The sequence below is a fragment of the Nylanderia fulva genome, unplaced genomic scaffold, assembly GCF_048542155.1.
Source record: "Nylanderia fulva isolate GAGA-0341 unplaced genomic scaffold, ASM4854215v1 Scaffold75, whole genome shotgun sequence".
Classification (NCBI taxonomy): Eukaryota; Metazoa; Arthropoda; class Insecta; order Hymenoptera; family Formicidae; genus Nylanderia; species Nylanderia fulva.
The window spans coordinates 197,053-218,816 of NW_028190862.1; the positions used below are offsets into that span (position 1 = coordinate 197,053).

The 21,764-nt window shown below is 36.0% G+C and overlaps 1 protein-coding gene across 1 annotated transcript in view; it reads left to right on the forward strand.

The window, feature by feature from the left end:
* LOC114944567 (estradiol 17-beta-dehydrogenase 11) overlaps positions 1-21,764 on the forward strand; it is a 68,007-nt gene that overhangs the window by 15,917 nt on the left and 30,326 nt on the right. Inside the window, exons 3-4 of the mRNA XM_085488956.1 lie at positions 19,837-19,947; positions 20,018-20,179. Of these exons, the coding sequence (XP_085345082.1) occupies positions 19,837-19,947; positions 20,018-20,179 (273 nt within the window). The remainder of the gene's footprint in view (positions 1-19,836; positions 19,948-20,017; positions 20,180-21,764) is intronic.

Sequence of the window (21,764 nt, forward strand, 5' to 3'; positions counted from 1 at the left end):
GTAATTTTTTATTGTATATTACGACAAATAATCAGTAAACTTTTTAAGCGTATAGCTTTATTGTAGTTGACCTGAGAACTGTACATTTATAAATTTTACTTAATATACACCCATTTCGAGCAACAAGGCAAAGTTTTCTGATCAATAACTTACTCCCTGAAAATACGGTATAACACAAATCGGAAGTTGATACGAAAATTCGAAATTTTACTAAAGAATAATTGGAGGTTTTTAATTTATACAATTTTCACAACTCTTATTTCAATTATTTATTCTACCCATTGAAAGTTTTTTGAGAGCAGGCCGCCATGTTATTTTTTTGAGTCATTAACAAATTGGTACTCTGGAATTACGTGCAATTATTTTTCATTGTACGGGCTAGTATGAATTTCAAATCATATCTCTATAAACGACTATTATATTTTGTGCACTAAGAATAACATATCGCACTTATTTTCTAGAATCAAATTGTAATCAGTTTTACTTATATGTATGTATATTCAATGTGAACTTGCACCTTAAATAAAATATCACAGTTACTTTTCATGGTAATATATTATTACTAAATTAGATAATATACACTTTACGTATGTTCACTTTGAACTGGCACCTTGAATAACATATCAGTTACTTTTCGTGATAATTTATTATTAGATCGTTTAAATTTTTGAGTACCTTCTTTTGAACATGGCCTGACCTTTTCATTTTTATGATTTTTTTAGGATATCACTTACTTTTTAAAGTACAGATATATAGAGCAGCTTTCTAGTAATTCAAGTATCACAAATATATGTATTTTCGATTCTTATCACATAACTTTGTATAAGTAACAATTTATGCAATACAGTTCAAAATAATTGAAATATATGGTACATATGTACATATATATAATATATAATTATATTATAGTATACATATATATTTTATTTAATCATATATGTAAATGTTTGTATAATTGTAATAACTTTTAACGATACATTGCACATTTATTTCAATTGCAACAGAATGAATTTATATTCTTGTATGAATATTGAAAATAAAGAATGGGCCCCTCCATCGCCCATTCTCGTGAGAACACAACCATATATTTTTCTTTGTCTCTCCGATTTTAACACGACATACATATTTATGTCTGATAATTTTTTTCTTGATGATACTTTTTGAAATGTCATGAAGCCTAGGTCAAATTAGAAACTTATTGCACTCGTTTTAACGCAGCGCTTACAGCAGCTTTTATAAAGCGCCAGAGCAGCCGATATTTTATTTTGGCGCTTACGGCAACTTTTATACAGCGCTAGAACAGTTGATGTTTCATTTTGGCGCTTACGGCAGCCTTTATACAGCGCCATTATTTAATCTGTTCTAAGAACAATATGTATGCCCCTTGTGCTCTTTTGGGCCATTTTTTCTTGAACACTTCCATATCATTAGAATAATACCATTCCGATTTTGTGTCAGCTCTCAACATACACGTGTAGTGACCACGATTCATTTCTTCACCTTCGTGAAATATAGCGCTTATTAGCTTGTACTTTTTTTTATTAATCGTGATATTACTCGTCGGCACGGCGGTAATCCGATTGTTGATAAGTTTTTTAGAAGCACCGTTTACAAAAGTATATAAATTGAGCTGTATTACTACGACGGATAAAGTTGATTCGATTACGGTTTTCTTTTTCAACACGGTGCCCTTACATTCGTTACAATTGCCGTTTATCGTTTCCCATTTAGAAAATTCTACATTAATCAAACTTTGTAGAGTGACACCTTTTTTCCTTTTTAATGTCGAATGTATAGGTAATATTAACAAACTACTGCTTTCCAGCTTAGTTACATTGTAATTACATTTGACATTCGAGCAACATGTTACGTGCTTTAATTCGAGTTTTAATACATCATTGATGTCGGAATACGTCGACATTAGAGCCGTAAAAAATTCCGAAACATCTTGTTGTGTTCGTTCTTCGAAGCGTTTTCCAACAGATCTTCTAACCGCTTGAATGTTGCAATATTTACGTTCACCATACGCGCAGATAGCATCAATCAATGCATTCGATGCTTTATTTTTCAGTATTTGTTGCCTAATACGTACGCAATGAAACGCACATTGTAATATTACATTAGCGTAACACGAAACAGCATCGTTATTGCAAAGGCCATATATTTTCCACGTAACTATACTTTCTGGTTCCTCACAATCATAATTCTGCATATCATCAATGATATTAGGGATATCCCATCGACGATCGTACATTTTCACAACCTTTTTCTCGGACGGATTGATTTGTGGCAGTTCAGATTTGAATATAGATCTCAGTCGATTATATTCTACAATGGCTCTCGAGTTTGCTTTAACTGATGCTGGATTGAAATTTATCAAATGTAGGCCTTCCAATTTACTTACTCGTGACAAACCTACATAGGCTTGACCATCACTGAATACAGTCGTTCCTAAATCCATCATTGCATTGTTACATGTAATTCCTTCGATTATAAATAATTCGACATTCTTCAATTTGTCTCTCAAAGTTTTCAAGACCATGTCTGACAATTGCGTATATTTTGGTGTAGATTCATGACTAACCGGTAGTTGAAACATTCTATGGATTGTCAAGCCATCGATATTGAATGCTGCGATACCCGTGGGAGCAAATATGGCAGTCGTTTTTTCCAAATTTATTCTGATCCAATGTTTAATCGTTTCAATTAGAAAACTTTTCCCTGTACCACCCTCGCCACTTACGTACAGTCGCAGAATCTGATTCTTATCTTGTAAAACTTGGCATACTCCATTAAAGACTCTTTTCTGGTCTTTGTTCAATTGCGACATCATTTGCGATAAATCAATCGGGTCGTCAATCTTACCAAAATCTTCCAGATCTTTCATCGCGTCGTCAGCTTCTATCGGATTACAATCCAGTTCATCGTCATCGGATTTGTCTCTGTCTGCTGTTTTCAGATCATTTTCGCGCTTCTCGATTAATTCAGCAACGTTCTCAAAAGCTTTCTGTATTTCTTCGAGCCTTTCGTGATATTTCATTGCCTTCGTTAAAACAGACTCTGAATTCTTAAAGGCATCCGTGTAAGTCTCGAATGTACCTTTGAGTTCACTCAAATCTCTCCATGGTTTGAACAGAAGAAGCAGCGAGTAAAAGTATTTTTTGGGCTCAGTTTTTATATTAAATCGATAATGGTTAATTAAATAACCCTTTTTTCGTTTTTTTTTAAATAAACCCGATGCCAGTTTGTAACACTTGACTTCGTCATTATTTGACATCTGTTTCGTAATTTCCCAGAATCTGGCAAAATCGTACAAATTCAATGATTCTAATTCCTGAGGTCTATTTGGATAGTAATCATCGATGAGTGACGAACAGTAAATATTCGTAGAATTTTCATCGAGAGCTTAAATTTCATTAAATGTTTTAACTTTTCTATTTTTCACCTCATTAACATCGATCCATTTGACCATTGTATCATTATCCGTACCGTACAAGGGATTCCCTAATAGTGTATCCGCAGCTTCTAAAGCACCGCATTTTCTGTTATTTAATGAACGCATTGCAAAATTCCACAGTTTCGATGCCAAGGACTTATTCGAATCTATCACTTCAAAGTCTGTATTGCATTTTTCCGACTTTGTCGTGTATTTTGTTAAATATGAGTTTAAAAACTCTGATTTTTCTCTAATAAATTGTATGTCCATATTTCCCTCCCAGGCTAATTTGATAGACGGATTATAATCATTTATAAACCTTTCCGACTCCTTGCGAGGAAGATCGTACAATCTGCTCTTACTGCGTAAATTTTTTCTACCGACTATCAAAGTGATAACGTCTCTTAAAACGAAATTCTCAGTAACTGGCCGAGGAAAATCGAACCGACACTTTCTGTATATATTAGTTTCCGTTTTTTTCGTACGCATGCAATACGAGTTATGTTTATGATTCTGATCACTTATTACCGTATCGTACAACGTTGGCGAAACATTTTCATCTGGAATTTCACACGTTACGTATTTTTGAATAAACGTAGCAACTTCTTCATCCGGCGATTTTCCTAATACTGGAGCATCTTTTATCCAAATCATACAATGCATGTGCTGGATACTTCTACGTTGATATTTCAGTCGCCAGAAGTAATGAATAATCTTTCCTATTGGATTATCGGACGAACAAATAAAATCAATCATGGCTTTGAATTTTATGCACATGAATCTAGAAGTACTTACAGGATCATATGCGATTAGTTCGCTGATGCCTAACTTCTCTTTATCGGGATTCATATCTCGTAAATATTCACCCAAATCGGACCATTTCCATTCACTAGGACTCAAAGTCAAAAACCACGTCGCTGGACCGTAATGCAAAGTCATGCATTTTACATTATTGGACGGTTGTCGCCAAAATTGATCCGTATTTCTCAATTTTGCGAAAATACTCATTAAATTCGATTCTAATTGGTAACCTTTCAATTCGTTCAAGTATCTACCAGCAGTGTATCTCTCTCGTGAGTTAGTAACCATCATCGTATAATAGATACCACTTTTCAACTGTCGGTAGTTAGCATCATTGAGAAGGAAGAACAGATACTGCAGATTCAACCTGAATCTACTATGTTTCGACATCAATCGTGTTCTAATAAATAAATATTCCGACAATGCAAAGTTTCTATCTTCTCGTTGTCCATTGACACCATCAGGATATAAATCAGGGAAACACATGACATCCAGATATTTATAACGATTATCCATTGGAAAATCTTCAATTTTCACCATTTGATAAAGCTTCAATGCAGATTCGTTATCGATTCTTTTCGCGTGTATTGGGTATATTGTATACTGATCGTTAATATCCGAATGTTCAGTGATTTGTGTGAGAAAAGCCGTACGTTTTAAAACGGTTTGATCATTATTATTTTTGTTTTGCTGTACATTGTACAAATTTAATGCTGGTAATTCCTCAACCACCTCATTTATTTCGTCATTGTCGCTTTCCTCATCGACAATCCTATATTCTGTTTCCTACAACTTATCCTTTAATAGATCATCAGATGACGCTGGAAGACGAATTTTTGAGTAATGAGGATTATTTTCTTTCAACCATTGTAAAGCCTTATACATTTTATTAATATCTACCAAATTTTCCCAAACCACTTTAGATTTCTTGGGTATACCTCGAACGAGAATGTGCAACTCGTGATTCAAATTTATAGGATCTTCCGGAGGACATACCTTATCCAATGTTTCTTGTAAAGGCAGAGGCAAATGAAATGTTCTACCTTTTCCTAAACAGAGTTCGATTATATAAGTTTCTTGATTTAAAATGTGCTATATTTAAATCATTTAATTATTTTTTTCGTTCAAGTACAATTAACAGCAAAAACTGCATATACGTAGGTATGTATTTGACTCTACTGCCATTACTTGAAACAAATACATTATTCGATATTAACAAATTGGAACTCTGGAATTACGAGTAATTATTTTTCATTGTACAGACTAGGTTTAAATTTTTGAGGACCTTCTTTTGAACATGGCTTGACCTTTTCATTTTTATGATTTTTTGGAGATAGGGTGAGAGAGGACGAATGAGGGTAAGAGAAGACGAGATAGGCGAAAGAGGGTGAAAGAGAACGAAAGAGGGTGAGAAAGGACGTACGAGGGTGAAAGAGGTGAGAGAGGGTGAGAGAGGACAAAAGAGGGTGAAAGAGGACGAAAGAAGGTGAAAGAGGACGAAAGAGGGTGAAAAAGGACAACAGAGGGTGAGAGAGGACGAAAGAGGGTGAAAGAGGCGAAAGAGGGTGAGTTAGGGCAAAAGAGGGGTGGGAGTGGGGGTGGGGGTGGGGGTGGTATGTGGGAGGGAAAGAGGTGAGTGGAAGTTGAGGGAGGTGTGAGTGAAAGGTGAGAAGAGATTTATATATATATTATATATATATAATCCTGATGACGTCAGCGGACGCGGACAGAGAAGAAGAAGAAGAAGAAGAAGAAGAAGAAGAAGAAGACGACGTTACTTCATTTTTCATAAAAAACGTCACTTTTTGACCGCTTGTATCTCCAGAACGGCTTGACCGATTTTATTCCTTCTTGCTCAAATTACTCGTGGCGATGCCGCCTTTCAGGTTATATTACGTGCAATTCAAAATTTTTTATATTTTAGTAGTTCTACACCCCCAAAAAATGGACTTTGATGGTGCAGGATAAGGAGACTTGTAGTGTCTTTTAAGGTCTTTTAGGGTTTGAACATGGCCGGAGACACTACCGCGTCTCCTAATATATTCTAAGGATATATATATATATATATATATATATATCCTTAACATAACTAGTGTTTCTCAGTCTTTAAGCATTAAATCATATTAAGTCACTTAACTAAATGTAAGTACATATATATATATATATATATATATTGTAACCGTTGATTTCATATTAGTCCGTCGGATCGATAAAGATCCGGGAAATCGGGCCGATGTAAGTGGCCGACGGCACACCTTCGGCGCGGAAAGCGGGAGATTCGCGTAAACACGAAAAATATGTTTAATTGGGCGCCAGGCGCGAGATTCGCGCCACTCTGAAAATTTATAAATCGGCAGATGACCTTTATAATCAGTAAATCATCCCGAAAACTCGCTCAGATCGTCAGGGGGTAGAAGGGGGAGTTCGGACGGGAGAGAGAACGGAATTCGAGAGAGGCTATTTAAAATCGCTCAAATGTAACAAGCATTAAATATATTTGAACAATGATGAACGAAGATAGACAGAAAAATAATTGTATAAAAGCTTGAGTAAACGGTTAGGTCAAGAAAGAAAAATCAATAGTCTTTCGATATACTACGGAGGAATCTCCGTTTTAGTGACGCCGAAATACAAATAAACGAGGCCGAAATTTGATTCGGACAATACAATACGGCGTATTTACGGCCGAAACGCGGCGCGTTGTTATTATTCCGCGCCTTTGAGACGACCCGACGCGGTGATATCGGACGACACGCGAGACCCGGAAGTAAATTCGCACGCCTACGTGTCGAATAATTATTAACGCACGAGACTTAATAAGGTCCGTGCGGCGTAATTAATTCTGAGGGTTGTAGGCAATACAAAATTTTCGAAAACTCGAGTAGGTCCCGCGCGACTTCCTTTGAGATCGATCACGCCGGTCGACCCTCGCACTATATTACAAAGAATCAGAAGACTGCGCGGATAATGATATGCGCGAGAAAGAATACGCTATTTCTGATGCGTGACTCTAGACAATTTTCCATTCTCAGATATAGAAACTCTAACAGACGAGAACGACACAATAATCACGAAACGATACTTTTGTTCTACATTAATGTAACGAAATTGCGGTGACTGTCGGCGTATCCGCGGGAGAGAGAGCCTCTCTTAATATACGCGCGGGAGAGAGCACGCGGTCGGCCGGGCGCCGGGATAAATTCCACGCGGAATGAAACTCTAAATTAAACCTCTCGAAATATCGCGAAACGACACCGGTGAATCTAATAACCGGCCGCGGCCGCGACACGCGTCTCTCCCGAATACGGTACTCACAAAAAAAAGAATTTAGCGGCTTTACAAAAGTATAGGGCCGTTCGTCTCACCGGTATCGGTGGGTCCTTCGATGCTTCGGCATCCACACGCAGGAACCTCTGCTCTCGACAACGCTCCGCCAGACAGTGACAAGCAAGAGGCCTGCCGGGATCACGCCGATAATGAATTGGGCATTTTCCACCCGTGGCGCTCCTTATCCTGGTAGCGCCGCCGGGTGCCCCGCGGGGCCCTGCGAATTTGCTTGATGCAAATTTTCTCTCGCCGTTCCTCTGTGCTTCCGTTTCGGGTTCCGTTATTCTTCTTTATTTTCGTCGGGTAGACTCCTATGAGCGCGCCTCTGTGCGGTTCCTCCAAAAATCCGCCAGATCGATTGTTTGATCGATGGTGAACTTTCGTACATCCGAATAGGCTGAGGCTCGAGGCAGTGTGTCTCCCGTGCCTCTAGTTTCCGGGGCTCTCTCGCTTCTCGCGAGAGAGTGGCCATCCCCGTCTCTGGTCGGAATCTCTGTGAAAGAAGGAACATTTTACGGCGGTACCCAGGTTCTTAACGGGAGGAGCAATCCAGAAAATCTATGTGAGAATAATATTTACCGGGCGTGATCCGGACTTGGTGGCCTCTGCTCGGTCCTAAATCGTCCTCTTCGTCCTCTCCGTCCTCTCACTCTTTCTCTCTTTCTGTTGCTCCTGTTGAGATACGTACCCTATGCAAAATTGCTCGCCGAAAACGCAAAAATCGCTTAAACAAAAATTATAAATAAAGTAATTCGCGAAACGGATGCGCGGAGCGCATCCTCCGACGCGGTAGAAAACGCAAAAATGCTTTTTGGGTGCTCTCTCTCTCTCAAAGATTGGCCAGAGAGCAAAGGTTCCCGAATTTCCCGCCTTCCCGGTCGGGCCTTCGGCCCTTGTGACGGAAGTAAAAAAAAATGTCACGTCACAATATATATATGTATATATATAATGTAACCGTGAATATTTTTGTATGATCGGATAAGTAGTTATCCGAAAAGTAGGGCCGATATGGTTGGCCGACGGCACACCTTCGGCGCGGAAAGCAGGAGATTCGCGAAGACACTAAATTTTCGTTTGCCTGGGCGCCAGGCGCGAAATTTGCGCCACTCTGAAAATTTACAAATAGGGAGAGACCTTTCGTAAATTTTAAAACGTCCCGAACGTTTCTGCGACGGCAATACTCGACTCGCTCAGAGCGTCATGTTGTAGAGGGGGGAGTCGGACAGGAGAGAGAACGGAGGTCGGAAGTGGCTATTTAGAATCACCAAAATGTAATAGTAAGAGAATATATTGTAACGATGAAGCAAATGAGTAACAAGAAGAAGAAAGAAAAAAAAATATAAATGTTTGAGTAATAGCGCATATAAAAAAAATAAAATCCCTCAGATGAGATAATAATCGAGATCCGCGCACTGGTCGTTCGCTGCGGACCGAGAGTGTTATATAACACCGAAATACAAAGAGATCAAATTTGTATTTTACATTCAGAAAGATACTGTACGGCGAATGTACGGCCGACACGCGGCACGTTGTTATGATTCCGCGACGACTCGACGCGGAGAGTTCAAGTTACACGCGGGACCCGGAAGTAAACTTGCCCGGATACGCGGCGAATAATTATTAACGCACGAGACTTAATATGGTCCGTGCGAAGTAATTGATTCTCGTAACCTCGGCACTACAAAATCTCCCATAAACTATAGTAGGTTCCGCGCGATTTACCCCTGATATCTATTACGTGGGACGTCCTCCGCGCAAATACACAAAAATAGCTAGGATACCCGAATAATCGCAGGCGCGAGAAAGAATACGCTATATATCTCATATGCGACTGTAGAGACGATTACATATTAAGATTTATAAACTCTAACAGGCGAGAGACAGTACAATAATTACGAGTATGAGACTTTATTTCTAGACATCGGTATACAATGAAATCGCGGCGACTGTCGGCGTATCCGCGGGAAAGAGAGAGCCTTTCTTAATGTGCGCGCGGGGGAGAACACGCAGTCGGTCGGGCGCCGGGACAAAAATTCTACGCGTAATACTTCTAAATTTTCTCTTAAGGGGATGCCGGATGATGTTTTTACCGATCGAATGCGAGAATATTTAGTATTTTTATATAACTTTTTATTGACTATACTGATCAATAAATCCTTTTCCACGATTAAAGTACTTATAAAAATGGACCGCGCTAGCTATGTTTGCATATATAAATCATATTAAAATCAAAAATTAATTTTGTTATCGGCTTCTTTGTGTCAGTTTGTAATAATACTAAGTTCTGCAGTTTGTCTGTGCATAAAATATAATATACGCGGTAAGGATAATATGAAGAATTATTAGTAAACGATTAAAAGTGAGATTGCAAGTCTAATAAAAAAAGTTATATATTAAAAACATTTTTACGCGTATGTGTTGTATACGTGCATATGTTTAAATATGTGTGGTGCTAACCTATCATGTGTATATGTGTATACGTGCATATGTTTAGATATGTGTGGTGCTAACCTATCGGAGTTCGGCCGTCGTTCCGGCATCCCCTTAACCTCTCGAAAAAACTAATTCGAATAATTATCAGCCGGCCGCGGACGCGACGCGTGTATCTATCGAACAATTTACGCGAAAATTAGCGACTTTACAATTAAAGGTCCGTTTGACTCATCGGTATCTGCGGGTTCGTCGCTGCTTCGGCATCCGGAAACGGGAACCTCCGCTCTCAGCCACGTTCCGCCAGACAGTGACGAGCGAAAGGCCCGCCGGAATCACGCCAATAATAAATTGGGCATTTTCCACTCGTGGCGCTCCTTATCCTGGCAGGGCCGCCGGGCGGGACCCCGCGAATTTGCTCGGTGATAATTTCCCTCGCCGTTCCTCTGTCCTCCCGCCTTTAATTCCGATGTTCCTCTTTATAATTCTCGTCGGGGAGAGACCTACGAGCGCACCGTCTCTGCTGCTCCTCCAAAATCCGCCAGATCGATTGATTGATTGATCGATCTCGAATTTTTATAGCAGGATAGGTTATCTCCCGCAACATTCGTGTCCGGGGCTCTCTCGCGCCTCGCGAGAGAGTGGTCATCCCCGTATTTCTCCGGAATATCTGCGGAAGAGGGAGTATCTAACAGCGGTATCCTGGTTCTTAAATTGAGGAGTAATTAAGAAAAGCTGTGCGTAAAAAGGTATTTACGGACGTGATCCAGACGTGGTGGCCTCTGCTCGATCCGTGGTCGTCTTCTTCCCCCCCCCCTCTCTCTCTCTCTCTCTCTCTCTCCCTCCCTCCCTCTCCCTCTCCCCCCTCTTTCTCTCTCTCTTTCTCTCTCTTCTTCTTCTCCGGTTGAGACACGTAACCCTAAGTAAAATCGCTCGCCGAAAACGCAAAAATCGCTAAACAACAAAAAAAATATAAATAAAGGTAATACGCGGGACGGGTGCAAAGGTCGCATCCCTTTACGCAAAAGAAAACGCAAAAATTATTTTCAGACGTCTTGGGCTTTTCTGATAATTCTTTTCTAAAAAGCTCTTCATCCCAAACGGTATCCTTAAGGGTGTTCCTATATGACGCTTTTAATATTCTTTAAAATGATGCTCCGACGAACCATTGTCTCATTCGTTGTAAATGTACAAGCACTCTTGCAACTCCGCTAAAATCCTCCACCAGGCCTAACTTATTTTTCAGATCCTTTTTTAATATAATACTTAACACTCTCGCCATTCCATATACGGTTGCAGTTATCTTCGATTACTTTTCCACAATCCGCTCGTCCCTCTTAACTATAGAGCTTTCCAGAGCTGACTTAGACTCCGCATTCAATTTCGGTGGATCTATAACCGTATAATTTTCTGGAGGGGAAAAAAACTTCAGTAATTTCTTCTGCTCATCAGACGGGAGGCCTTTTTTAATGATATCCTCCCATCTGACCGCCAGATCCTTGTGGACTGCCGGTGCTAACACTCTATCCATTATAACACGATCTCCGAACATTTCCAAAATCTTTGTAGGTAATTCCTTATCATCCTCTCCGTGTAGAGCAACACCTGCCTTATCCTGAGTTTCTCCTCCTTGAACACCTGTTACCTCAAATGTTTGTTCCGATCTTTTTCCAGAGACTTCCTGCACAGTCTCACTAACTACCTCTATCTCCGGAGGATTCCTCTTCCCTGAATTCGACGTGGAAAAATAATATTTTGTATCGTAGCCTCCACTATAGTAATCTTCAAGGCAATCAACATTGTCAGAACTTCATCTAAATAATAATAGTAATCACTTCTAGAGCTCCTCTTACTGGCCCCATAATAGCACCTGTAAGAGCGTCCACTGTCACTCCTATCTTCTCGAGATGGCGACCTCACAGAGCGATCCTTACGACTCCCTCATATACAAAGGAACAAGAACATTTTTAGGGTTCTTTCTTTCTCAAGGTTAGATAATATTAAAACGACCCAACTGGCTAAGGATGTTGCACTTTATTTATTCGCTACGTTTTGACCCATGTATCGGGTCCTCTTCAGGCTACAATAAATAATATAAAAATACGAATTAAAGAAAATAATGACAAATTCAAAACAATGCAAATTAAATTAACATTAAAAACATAAAAAATATATACAGGGTGTCCCATAATTCGCGAACCACCTTTCATGGGCAGATAGAGCGTGTTAAACTGAATAGAAAAGTCCTGTATCATTTTGCGATATTCGCAATAATTATTGAGTTATTTATTAAAATATTTAAGCGAATAAGCAGGTAGAAAGCATTATCTGATCGAGAGGCGGCGTCACGCAGTGAGCGGCGACCAATGTAGCGGCGCTAAAAAAGTAAGATGTTACTTTTGATACTAAGCGGCATATAACAAATAAGCCATCCGACATCGAGTCCGGCCTACCGCTTTCTACCCACTCATTCATTTAAATATTTTAGTTAATAACTCAGTAATTATTGCGAATATCGCAAAATGATACAGGACTTTTCTATTTAGTTTAACACGCTCTATCTGCCCATGAAAGATGGTTCGGGAATTATGGGACACCCTGTATAATCATCTTTACTCAAAACTATTGTGATTTGTCCCTTATCCGCCTTCATAATTAAAAGATCTTGATTATTCTTAAGAAATCTAACACATTGTCTATGCTGTAAAAATATCAAATTATCAGAAATCAGAATAGATAAAATGAGATTTCACCAAATACTAAGTTTTCTCTAAACCAATTTTTATACGCAGTGGAATTTATTATTGATTCTACAAGCTTTTGTTTTAACGAAGGGTTTTACGAACAAATTTTTGGTATGCCAATGGGGTCACTTCTTTCACTCATTCTGGCAGACATTGTAATGGATGATCTTGAGACCCATTGTCTTAAGGAATTATCTATACCGATCTCTACTTATTGTAGGTTTGTAGACAACATCTTTGCAATTGTACCAAAGAAATGTATTAATGATATTTTGAATTGTTTTAACAACTATCATCCACGATTAAAATTTACTCATGAACTAGAAGTCGATGGTTCTATAAGTTTTTTAGATACTAAAGTAATTAGACGTAACGACAGGCTTATAACTAATTGCCACAGGAAATCAATATTTTCAGGGAGATATATCAATTATTTTTCTAACCATTCTTAGAAATACAAAGTTAATGTTATAATCAATCTGATAAACAGAGCTGTTTTAATTTCTGATAGATAATTTCATGAAGATAACATCCATGATTAAGCAGATTTTATCTAATTGTTATCCGGTTGGTTTTGTTAATGCAATTATTAATAAAAGATTGAAATATTCAATAGGTAAAGATCATAAGGAATAATAATAAAAGATGTTTTGATTTTTCTAAATGTATAGTTCTCCCATATATTAATGAATTAAGTAGGGATGTTCGTCGCGATTTAAACAACTATGGTATAAATGTTCTTTATACAGTGAAAAATGAACTTAATAAGTTAATCAAAAAAGGGAAGGACCGACTTTTACCAAATAATAGAACAAATGTCGTGTATAAAATCACATGCAATGATTATTCTTCATGTTATATAGGGCAAACCAAACGTCACTAAGAAACACGTATTAGGGAACATTATAATGATGTCAAAAAGCATGAAAGCAGTTATTCTGTTGTCAGTAAACATAGGGTTAGTCTTAATCATGATTTTCGTTGGACATCGGTGTCGATATTACATAGTGAGTGTAATGTTAAAAAAAGAGAAATTATAGAAATGATTTATATTAAGAAACATAAAGACTTTATAAATTTACAAGAAGATACTGACAATTTGAATATTATTTATGACACTATTATCAACGTTCTATAAGATCCTTGAATATGTTTTTGTATTTATTTTGACTTATATTTATTATAACGCTTAAGAACATCTCTGCCGCTTGATTGTTTATCAGTTTATGTCAAACCGGGGTTGTGCACAGTGTAAAATGACGACTGAATTAATACTCAAGTACGATCTTTTTACTGGTTGGCATCATCATATATATTATTTTTAACATCAATTAACAAGTATTAACATTATATTTTTTAATTGATTATGACGTTACATTTTTAATTTGTATTTAATTTGTGTTTAATGTAATTTAATATGTATTTGACTGGATTTAGAGATCATTTAAATAATAATAGTAATATTTAGTTCTTACATATTTAATTTATTATATTTAATTCGCGCATATTTTTATTATTGAGATTATTTGTGATTATTTATATAACTTAATTTTCGTATTATATTATATAACAAATAATATGGCTAGAACGCTCTTATTGTAAAATAACAAGGATAGAGAATGTATCGCTATAAAGAGCCCTACATAATACTTAGCAATTCGCTAAGATGAGGAACAATCTCAAATTGAGATTTCTAAGTTCCTCTTCCCTTTACCCCCCTAAAATTGATGTAGACGAGAATTATATTATATAAGTAAATTTATATCCATATATATATATATATATATATATATTTTATATTTTTAATGTTAATTCTGTTACATTGTTTTGAATTTGTCATTATTTCCTTTAATTCGTATTCTTATATTATTTATTGTAGCCTAAAGAGGATACATGGGTTGAAACGTAGCGAATAAATAAAGTACAACATTCTTAGTCAGTTGGGTCGTTTTAATATTATCTAACCTTGATTTTAATCTTTACTGGCGATTAAACCTTCTTATCTTGGTTCTTTCTTTTTTTTTTTTTTATTATTAGAAACATATAAATCGTTGTAATGTATGCATTTAATCTTTTAACTGGATTTCCAAGGTAAATTAGTTGAACTAAAACACCTCGCCACGCATGTACGTATCATATGAGCACAATTGAACATTCTTCAATTTGCCTTCTCAAGGAGAATTGATGCAATACATTACAACGATTTATATGTTCCTAATAATAAAAAAAGAAAATTGATGCAATCAATTCTCCTGACATATACGCATGCACATAGCTCCTTGACGTCACTTGTCGGAATGCTCGGCGAAGTTAACCAGTGAGGTTATGTGCACGTCTCAACAAGAACTCTTCCTTAGAGAAGGTTTCTCTTCAAGGCAACTCGTGTACCCCGAAACCCGAACCTCGCCTACATATCCTTCTAATCAATCAATCCATCTAAAACAGAAAATTAACAATAACCAAACTTGCTTATCGTGTCTTGCCCGTTTGCTCTTTTTCTTTTAAATCAATTTTTTTTCCCAATCGTCTGACTCTTTTCCGTAAGCTTTCTTTATGCTTCAACTCTGAGGACCCGTCTGTAATCTTTCTTTTTTCCATTTTCTTTGAAATATCGTCGATACACATGTAGCTTTATCGGCACAAAGTAAAAGAATGACTAGGGACTCAGGAGGTAGACCGAAGCGAGAATTTTATACTTTGAAGTTTGTGGCGACATTGGTGCGTAGTACGAATACTACACTTGCACTTGGACTCAGGAGGTAGACCGAAGCGAGAATTTTATACTTTGAAGTTTGTGGCGACATTGGTGCGTAGTACGAATACTACACTTGCACTTGATCGGCTCTTGATCTTAAGAAAAAGGCGCATAATACAATCTATAGTTTATATCACGCGTATTATAGATTTTTTGTCAATTCGTGTGCAATCGGAAAGTATTTAATAGGTGTAGTCAAATATTACGTAACTATCCAGATAGCTATAGTAATTATTACAAAATCAAAATAATGTAATTATTATGGCTATCTGGGTATTAAACAAGAGTTATTAAATAATTCCTTTTTGCCACACCAGCATCATCTTCATCTGCCTCTGGATCTTCACCAGCATATATTTCATGTTCTCGGCCTTATAGGATATATTCTTCTATATTTTCATCATGTCTTTCAAGGCAGATGTTGAGAAGAACTGTGTAAGAAATTATCACGAAAGGGATTATGTCCGTTCTATTCATATGTAGAAAAATATAAACGTAATTTGTTCCAATCGCTAGTCAATAAATAGGAAAATCAAATAATCGACCAAACTAACAAAAATCAATTTATTAATCTTCACGACGTTTCGACCATGTGATTGTGGTCCTTATCAAGTGTATAATAAATCAAGTTATAATAAAAATTCACAAATTATTGTCGAATTAAAACGTTACATATCTTCATGACATTAGTCAGAAATAAAAAGACGAGAGACACCATGTCACGGTAACGATCGTCAACAGAATGAAGATATATAATGTTTTAATTCGACAATAATTTGTTTTATTCAAGTTTATTCCGGACTCCCCTAGAGGTTGCCGGGGCGTTTTCAAGGGACCGCCAAACCCCTTACATCCTTCTTTTCTCGTTACAATATGTTAAATATGCAGCGCTTTTTTCTGATAGGAGCGCTCCCGAACCTTTACAATTCTCCTTTAACCACTCATTATAATTCCATATCAATTTCCTCCGGCGCTTTTTTCTGATAGGAGCGTTCCCAAACCTCTACAGCCTCTTTTATTCCATTCACACCTTCTCTCCTTTTTCCTCCTTCTTCCATCTCCTTACTCCTTGTCTCCAATTCTTCTCCTTCCTTTTTTCCATTTTCTCCTTCTCCTTCCAGCCGAACCTGGCTCCCTCCTTTTCCTCACTTCTCCATCTCCTCCTTCTTCACCTTTTTCCTGGCAGGCATGTGGAGTGATTGGCTCGAATTGGATTCGAACCTGGGACCTTAGGTATACTGTCTTACGACTTAACCCACTGGTCTACCATTTCACCCCTTGTGAACTTTTGTTATGACTTAATTTTTTGTACACTTGATAAGGACCATAATTACATGGTCGAAACGTCGTGAAGATTAATAAATTAATTTTTGCTAGTTTAGCCGATTATATGATTTTTATATCTAAATATTTTAGCCTCCGAAATCTCCCTTTTAGTAATGCAAATGCCCGTTCAATGACTTGTCTAACTGAAGACAATATGTCATTGAACCTTTTTTTTAGCCTGTAAAAAAAAAATACTTTAATTTTATGTTTTGGACATAAAATATTGGAATGTGAGGAAAATTAAAAAATGAAAAATCAATATAATTTTAGACAAATTTTTTTAGGTACAAACACCGAATATATAAATTATGTACTCACTGCTGTAAGATTACCACGATCACAAAAAAACAGAAATACACCAACGTAAGACAGGGTAAGCTTTGTCACCAATGATGTACTCCTCATTAGGAAAATATAACTGTCTATTTCTTTGCACTTCTAGCCAAAAATCAGAATTTCTAAATACCCTTATGTCACCAACAGATCCTGGGTAATCAGTAAAGCAGTCCAAAAACCTCAACTCACATATAGCTTGAAGTATAATAGCATAGTTTTTTGTATGTTTAAAAGGATAAAGAATCTTTCTAAAAAAGAATCATAATAAGGGTACTTTCAGATTCATGCATGATGCGCATCACTTATTCTTGTTTGACATTTAGTGAGCAACAAGGATAAATTATGCATTATGCGCATCATATATGAATCAGAAAGTATCTTAAGTTTAAGTAAATCCAATATTCAGAAATATATATTTATTTAATTTCAAATTCGCTCAACAAGTGTTTCTGCAAAATGTTATGATTAAAATGTTCGATAAATCCATCAAAAGGTTTTGCACACATTATCTTTTAACAAGAATAGAAAGAATATTCGTTGTGCGAGACTAATGCTTAGCCATTAGCTAAGTCGAGAAACAATCTCGAAATTGAGATTTGAATTTCTCTTTCCCCTTTCCCCCCTAAATTAATAAAGACGAGAAAAATATATCGGTCCGAAAAAGTTGGCTGAATCGGGAATCGAACCCGAGACCTTTCGCTTACCGGGCGACTGCTGCTCTTTCCAGCTAAGCTATCCAGATACCTTAGCAAACCGATATACTTCTCTCGTCTAAATGTATACAAAAGAATCACGCATATTTACAGTCAGCGAGTAATAATAACAAGGTAAATTAAGATCGCTCAAATAATAATAAGAATAGAAAGAATATTCGCTGTGCGAGACAAATGCTTAGCCATTAGCTAAGTCGAGAAACAATCTCGAAATTGAGATTGATCTCAATGGCCAGCGATAATACGTGCAGATACAGAACAATTCTGTACAGCTTGCCGGACGATCGCTCCATCATTGTAAATACTTGTTTCACGAGGACGACCCTGACCCGCCCGTCTGTGACATGAGCCAGTCTCTCGAAATCGAAAATAAATTCTACTAACGACAGACTAACTTATTCCAAAACGATTTGTAACGTATCGTTGACTGTTATTCTCCTCTAAAAGAGTCACAATACGAGCACAATTTGCTTCAGATAAATAACGCAGAGGCATTGCAAAAGGAAGAAAAAAAAGAAGAGAGAAAAAAGTAATGCAAAAGGTACAGGAAAGAAGAAATTTAATATTAAAAATAACCATTAATTAAGATTAAACAAAAAGATATTAAAATTTAAGATTATTAAGAATAATCAGTGAAAATCGCCAATAAAATAGGAGCATCCGAAATCATATGTGCTAATCACAGCAAATTCGAGTAGAAGCTAGCAGTGCGCACGACTTTAAGTGTTGTACATGAAATGTTTTCACTTACGAGAAACATCGCCACCTAGCGGCAAGGCGTCGCGGTTTGCGTGCGGTATGAGAGCACTTGTGAGAAAGTTTCCCGATAGTGCTTTGCGAGCACTATATGGCGCATTGTTGTCCAAACACTTGTATGATGATCGGTTAACCTTTACATTTCCGCTCGTAATTTTCAATTTCTTTTTGAAATTTTAGTTGCGAGAAAAACTCAAACAATTTGTCTTTTCTCTTTGTTAAGACTTATTGTTAATAAAGGTTTATGTAGTAAATGTAATAAACTGAAAATCAATTTTTAACATTAATTGACTTTATTTTCCATTTTTCTTACTGAAATTAAGTAATTTTTTGAAGATTTGACTTTTTCAAACATAGCGGCCACCGTGAAAAAAATCTTGTAGCTGTTCGCCGATTTTTTGTCAAATTCAGGGTACTTAAAAGTAGAAAAAAACGTAAAAAACAAATTTGTTTGTTATTGTTTTATACATTGTTTTTTAGATCAAAATAAAAACAGAAAAAATCGATAATTTTTACATTATTTTTATTCATTTGTAACTAGTTTATATATTTCGTAAAAATTATGGCAATTATTGCGTTCGATAGAGCAAAGTTTCAGCTTTAATAATCTTTTTTTAAAATTGCGGTACGATTATTTTTAACAGAGTTATGAACGATTAAAGTCAACTTGCTCATTTTTCATTTAATCGGCGATAATTTAGCAATAAAAAATCGTGCCTCCTCCTATCGGCATATTTACCAATTACAGTTTTATAAACGTTTTTTATTTATGCTTAAACGGTTAATAAATTGTAAATACATTTAGGAAACATTTCTGAAACGATTATGTGCTACTTAGGTTTTACTTTCGGTCTTACTTTTTTGCTCTATGATTAGAGTCACTTGTCATGTAATAATGTGAGTGAAAACGCATAAGAATAAGAGTGTCATTTTACGAAACTTCAACTTTTATTTACAATACATAATATATACAAAATGTATAATTTGTGGTCACGATTTATATAATACTTTTCCTGAATAAAAAATAAGTCGCAAAAATTCTAAATCTTTTTTCTGTAAATTATGATATACTCTAAATAAAAATCATAATGACACCTCACTATAAACATTCAATTATATACGCAAAAAATTATTTAAATTGTTTTTTAAATTTTAAAGATATTTTATAAAAATCTAAAGCAAAAAGATAAAATTTATAAATAATTATTTTAGGTAAGTATATTAGTGAATAACGCTGGATATGTCTATGGAAGAACTTTTATGGAATTACCAGATTGCGAAATCGAACAAACTTTTAAAGTAAATATTCTATCACATTATTGGGTGAGTATCAACATTAAATTTCCATTTTGTAGAAGTCATATTGACTATATTGCATCTAATATTACCACAGATTACAAAATCATTTTTAAAAGATATGATGAAAAATAACCATGGTCATATCGTGACAATAGCAAGCGTCACAGGACTCATAGGAACTTACAAATGCACGGATTATTCTGCGACAAAATTCGCAGCCATTGGATGTCACGAAAGTCTTTTTACAGAACTTAAAGTATGTAAAAAATTATTAAGTAATTATCGAATGACACTCGATTGTGTCCTATCTACCTACGGAATTATCTGTGATTAATTAATTTAGTAATCAATTTTCTAATTATCTCTGTAAATAGTTATAGCAATCGTAATATAGGCAAATTGAGTATTCTAATAATTAGTATTTAATTTTTTATATCTTCTTTTCTTTATTACTTATTTATTTATTACTTATTTATTATCGTCAAATACAATCTTACAAGAAATAAAAACAAATAAATGATCAATTATTTCATACTCAATACAAGTTCGACTTCTAAATGTTTATAATACAAAACAAGAAATTTAAGATGATATTGTTCAGAAAATTATTTTAAAGTATGTTTTGCCATGCTAATATAACATATGTGTAATATGTTGAAGAAGTTTTATTCCATTCAAAATTAAGTAAAGTTTACTTTAAATAATCAAATTATATTTAAATTGAATACAATCCGATATTGAATCAAAAAATGGCAAAATCAATGTGGAGATAAAAATTAGAAAAATTTGTAAAATTTTTATATGGAATTTTTTCCAGTTTTTGTTAAATACATATCTGATGTGTTAACATTAACAAATATAATATCTATTGAACTTATAAAGAACTCTAAATTAATGCAATAGAATAATAGAAAATGGCTTTCCGTCGAATTGGCTGAATTATCAATGCAAAAGGCTTCCGGATGGATGCCGCGTGGTTGAACAGCGTAATGCCGACGTTTCGCAAACGTTGCAGTTTACATCTTCAGGGCTCCGATACTGAGCCTTCTTGGGTTGTGGTCCTTATATATTTATATTGTGGGAGGTTTTTCATCTACGAAAAAGTATTCCGTTATGACGCCTCCTAGTGGTGTGAGTGTATATTAAGGGTAGTGTGCCAAATAAGATTTGTTTGATAACTTTTGTCGCGGTTGAGGTTGTCGGGATGTTTCAGAATTTCTAGGGCTTCACGATGTTTCCTGGCAAAATAGCTTTGCGAGAAGGCTAGTCTGGTTGCTTTGTCGTATTGTACCGAGTGTCCTGTCTCCATCCAATGTTCTGCCAAGACTGATTGACTAAAATGACAGTACTTAGCACTCCATTGGTGTTCCTTAATTCGTGTGCTGATCTTTCTCCCAGTTTCTCCTATGTACACTTTTCCGCAGGAGCAAGGAATCCTGTATACGCCTGGTATTTCTAAGTGTCTCTGGTCCTTAGGATTAGGAAGTAGTTGCGCAATCTTATTTTGAGAATTAGAAATTACTTTGATGTTGTGTTTACTCAAGATCCTGCTAATGCGTTCTGTTGTACCCTAAAGATACGGAAGGATCGTCCATTTTTTATATTCTTTTTTACTTGATGTACTCATATTTGTAGAACTGGAAATTTTGTTTTTCAGTCTTTCAGTTGTTCGAGTGATGTCTTTGCTGTTGTACCCATTTTTGGTCAATACTTCGTTGAGATGTTCTAATTCTTTATCCAAGGAAGTTGGTTCAGAAATTGTTAAGGTTCTGTATATTAATGAACTGATGACAGAATTCTTCTGAGTCGGGTGATGATGAAAAGTGGCATGGAGGTAACAA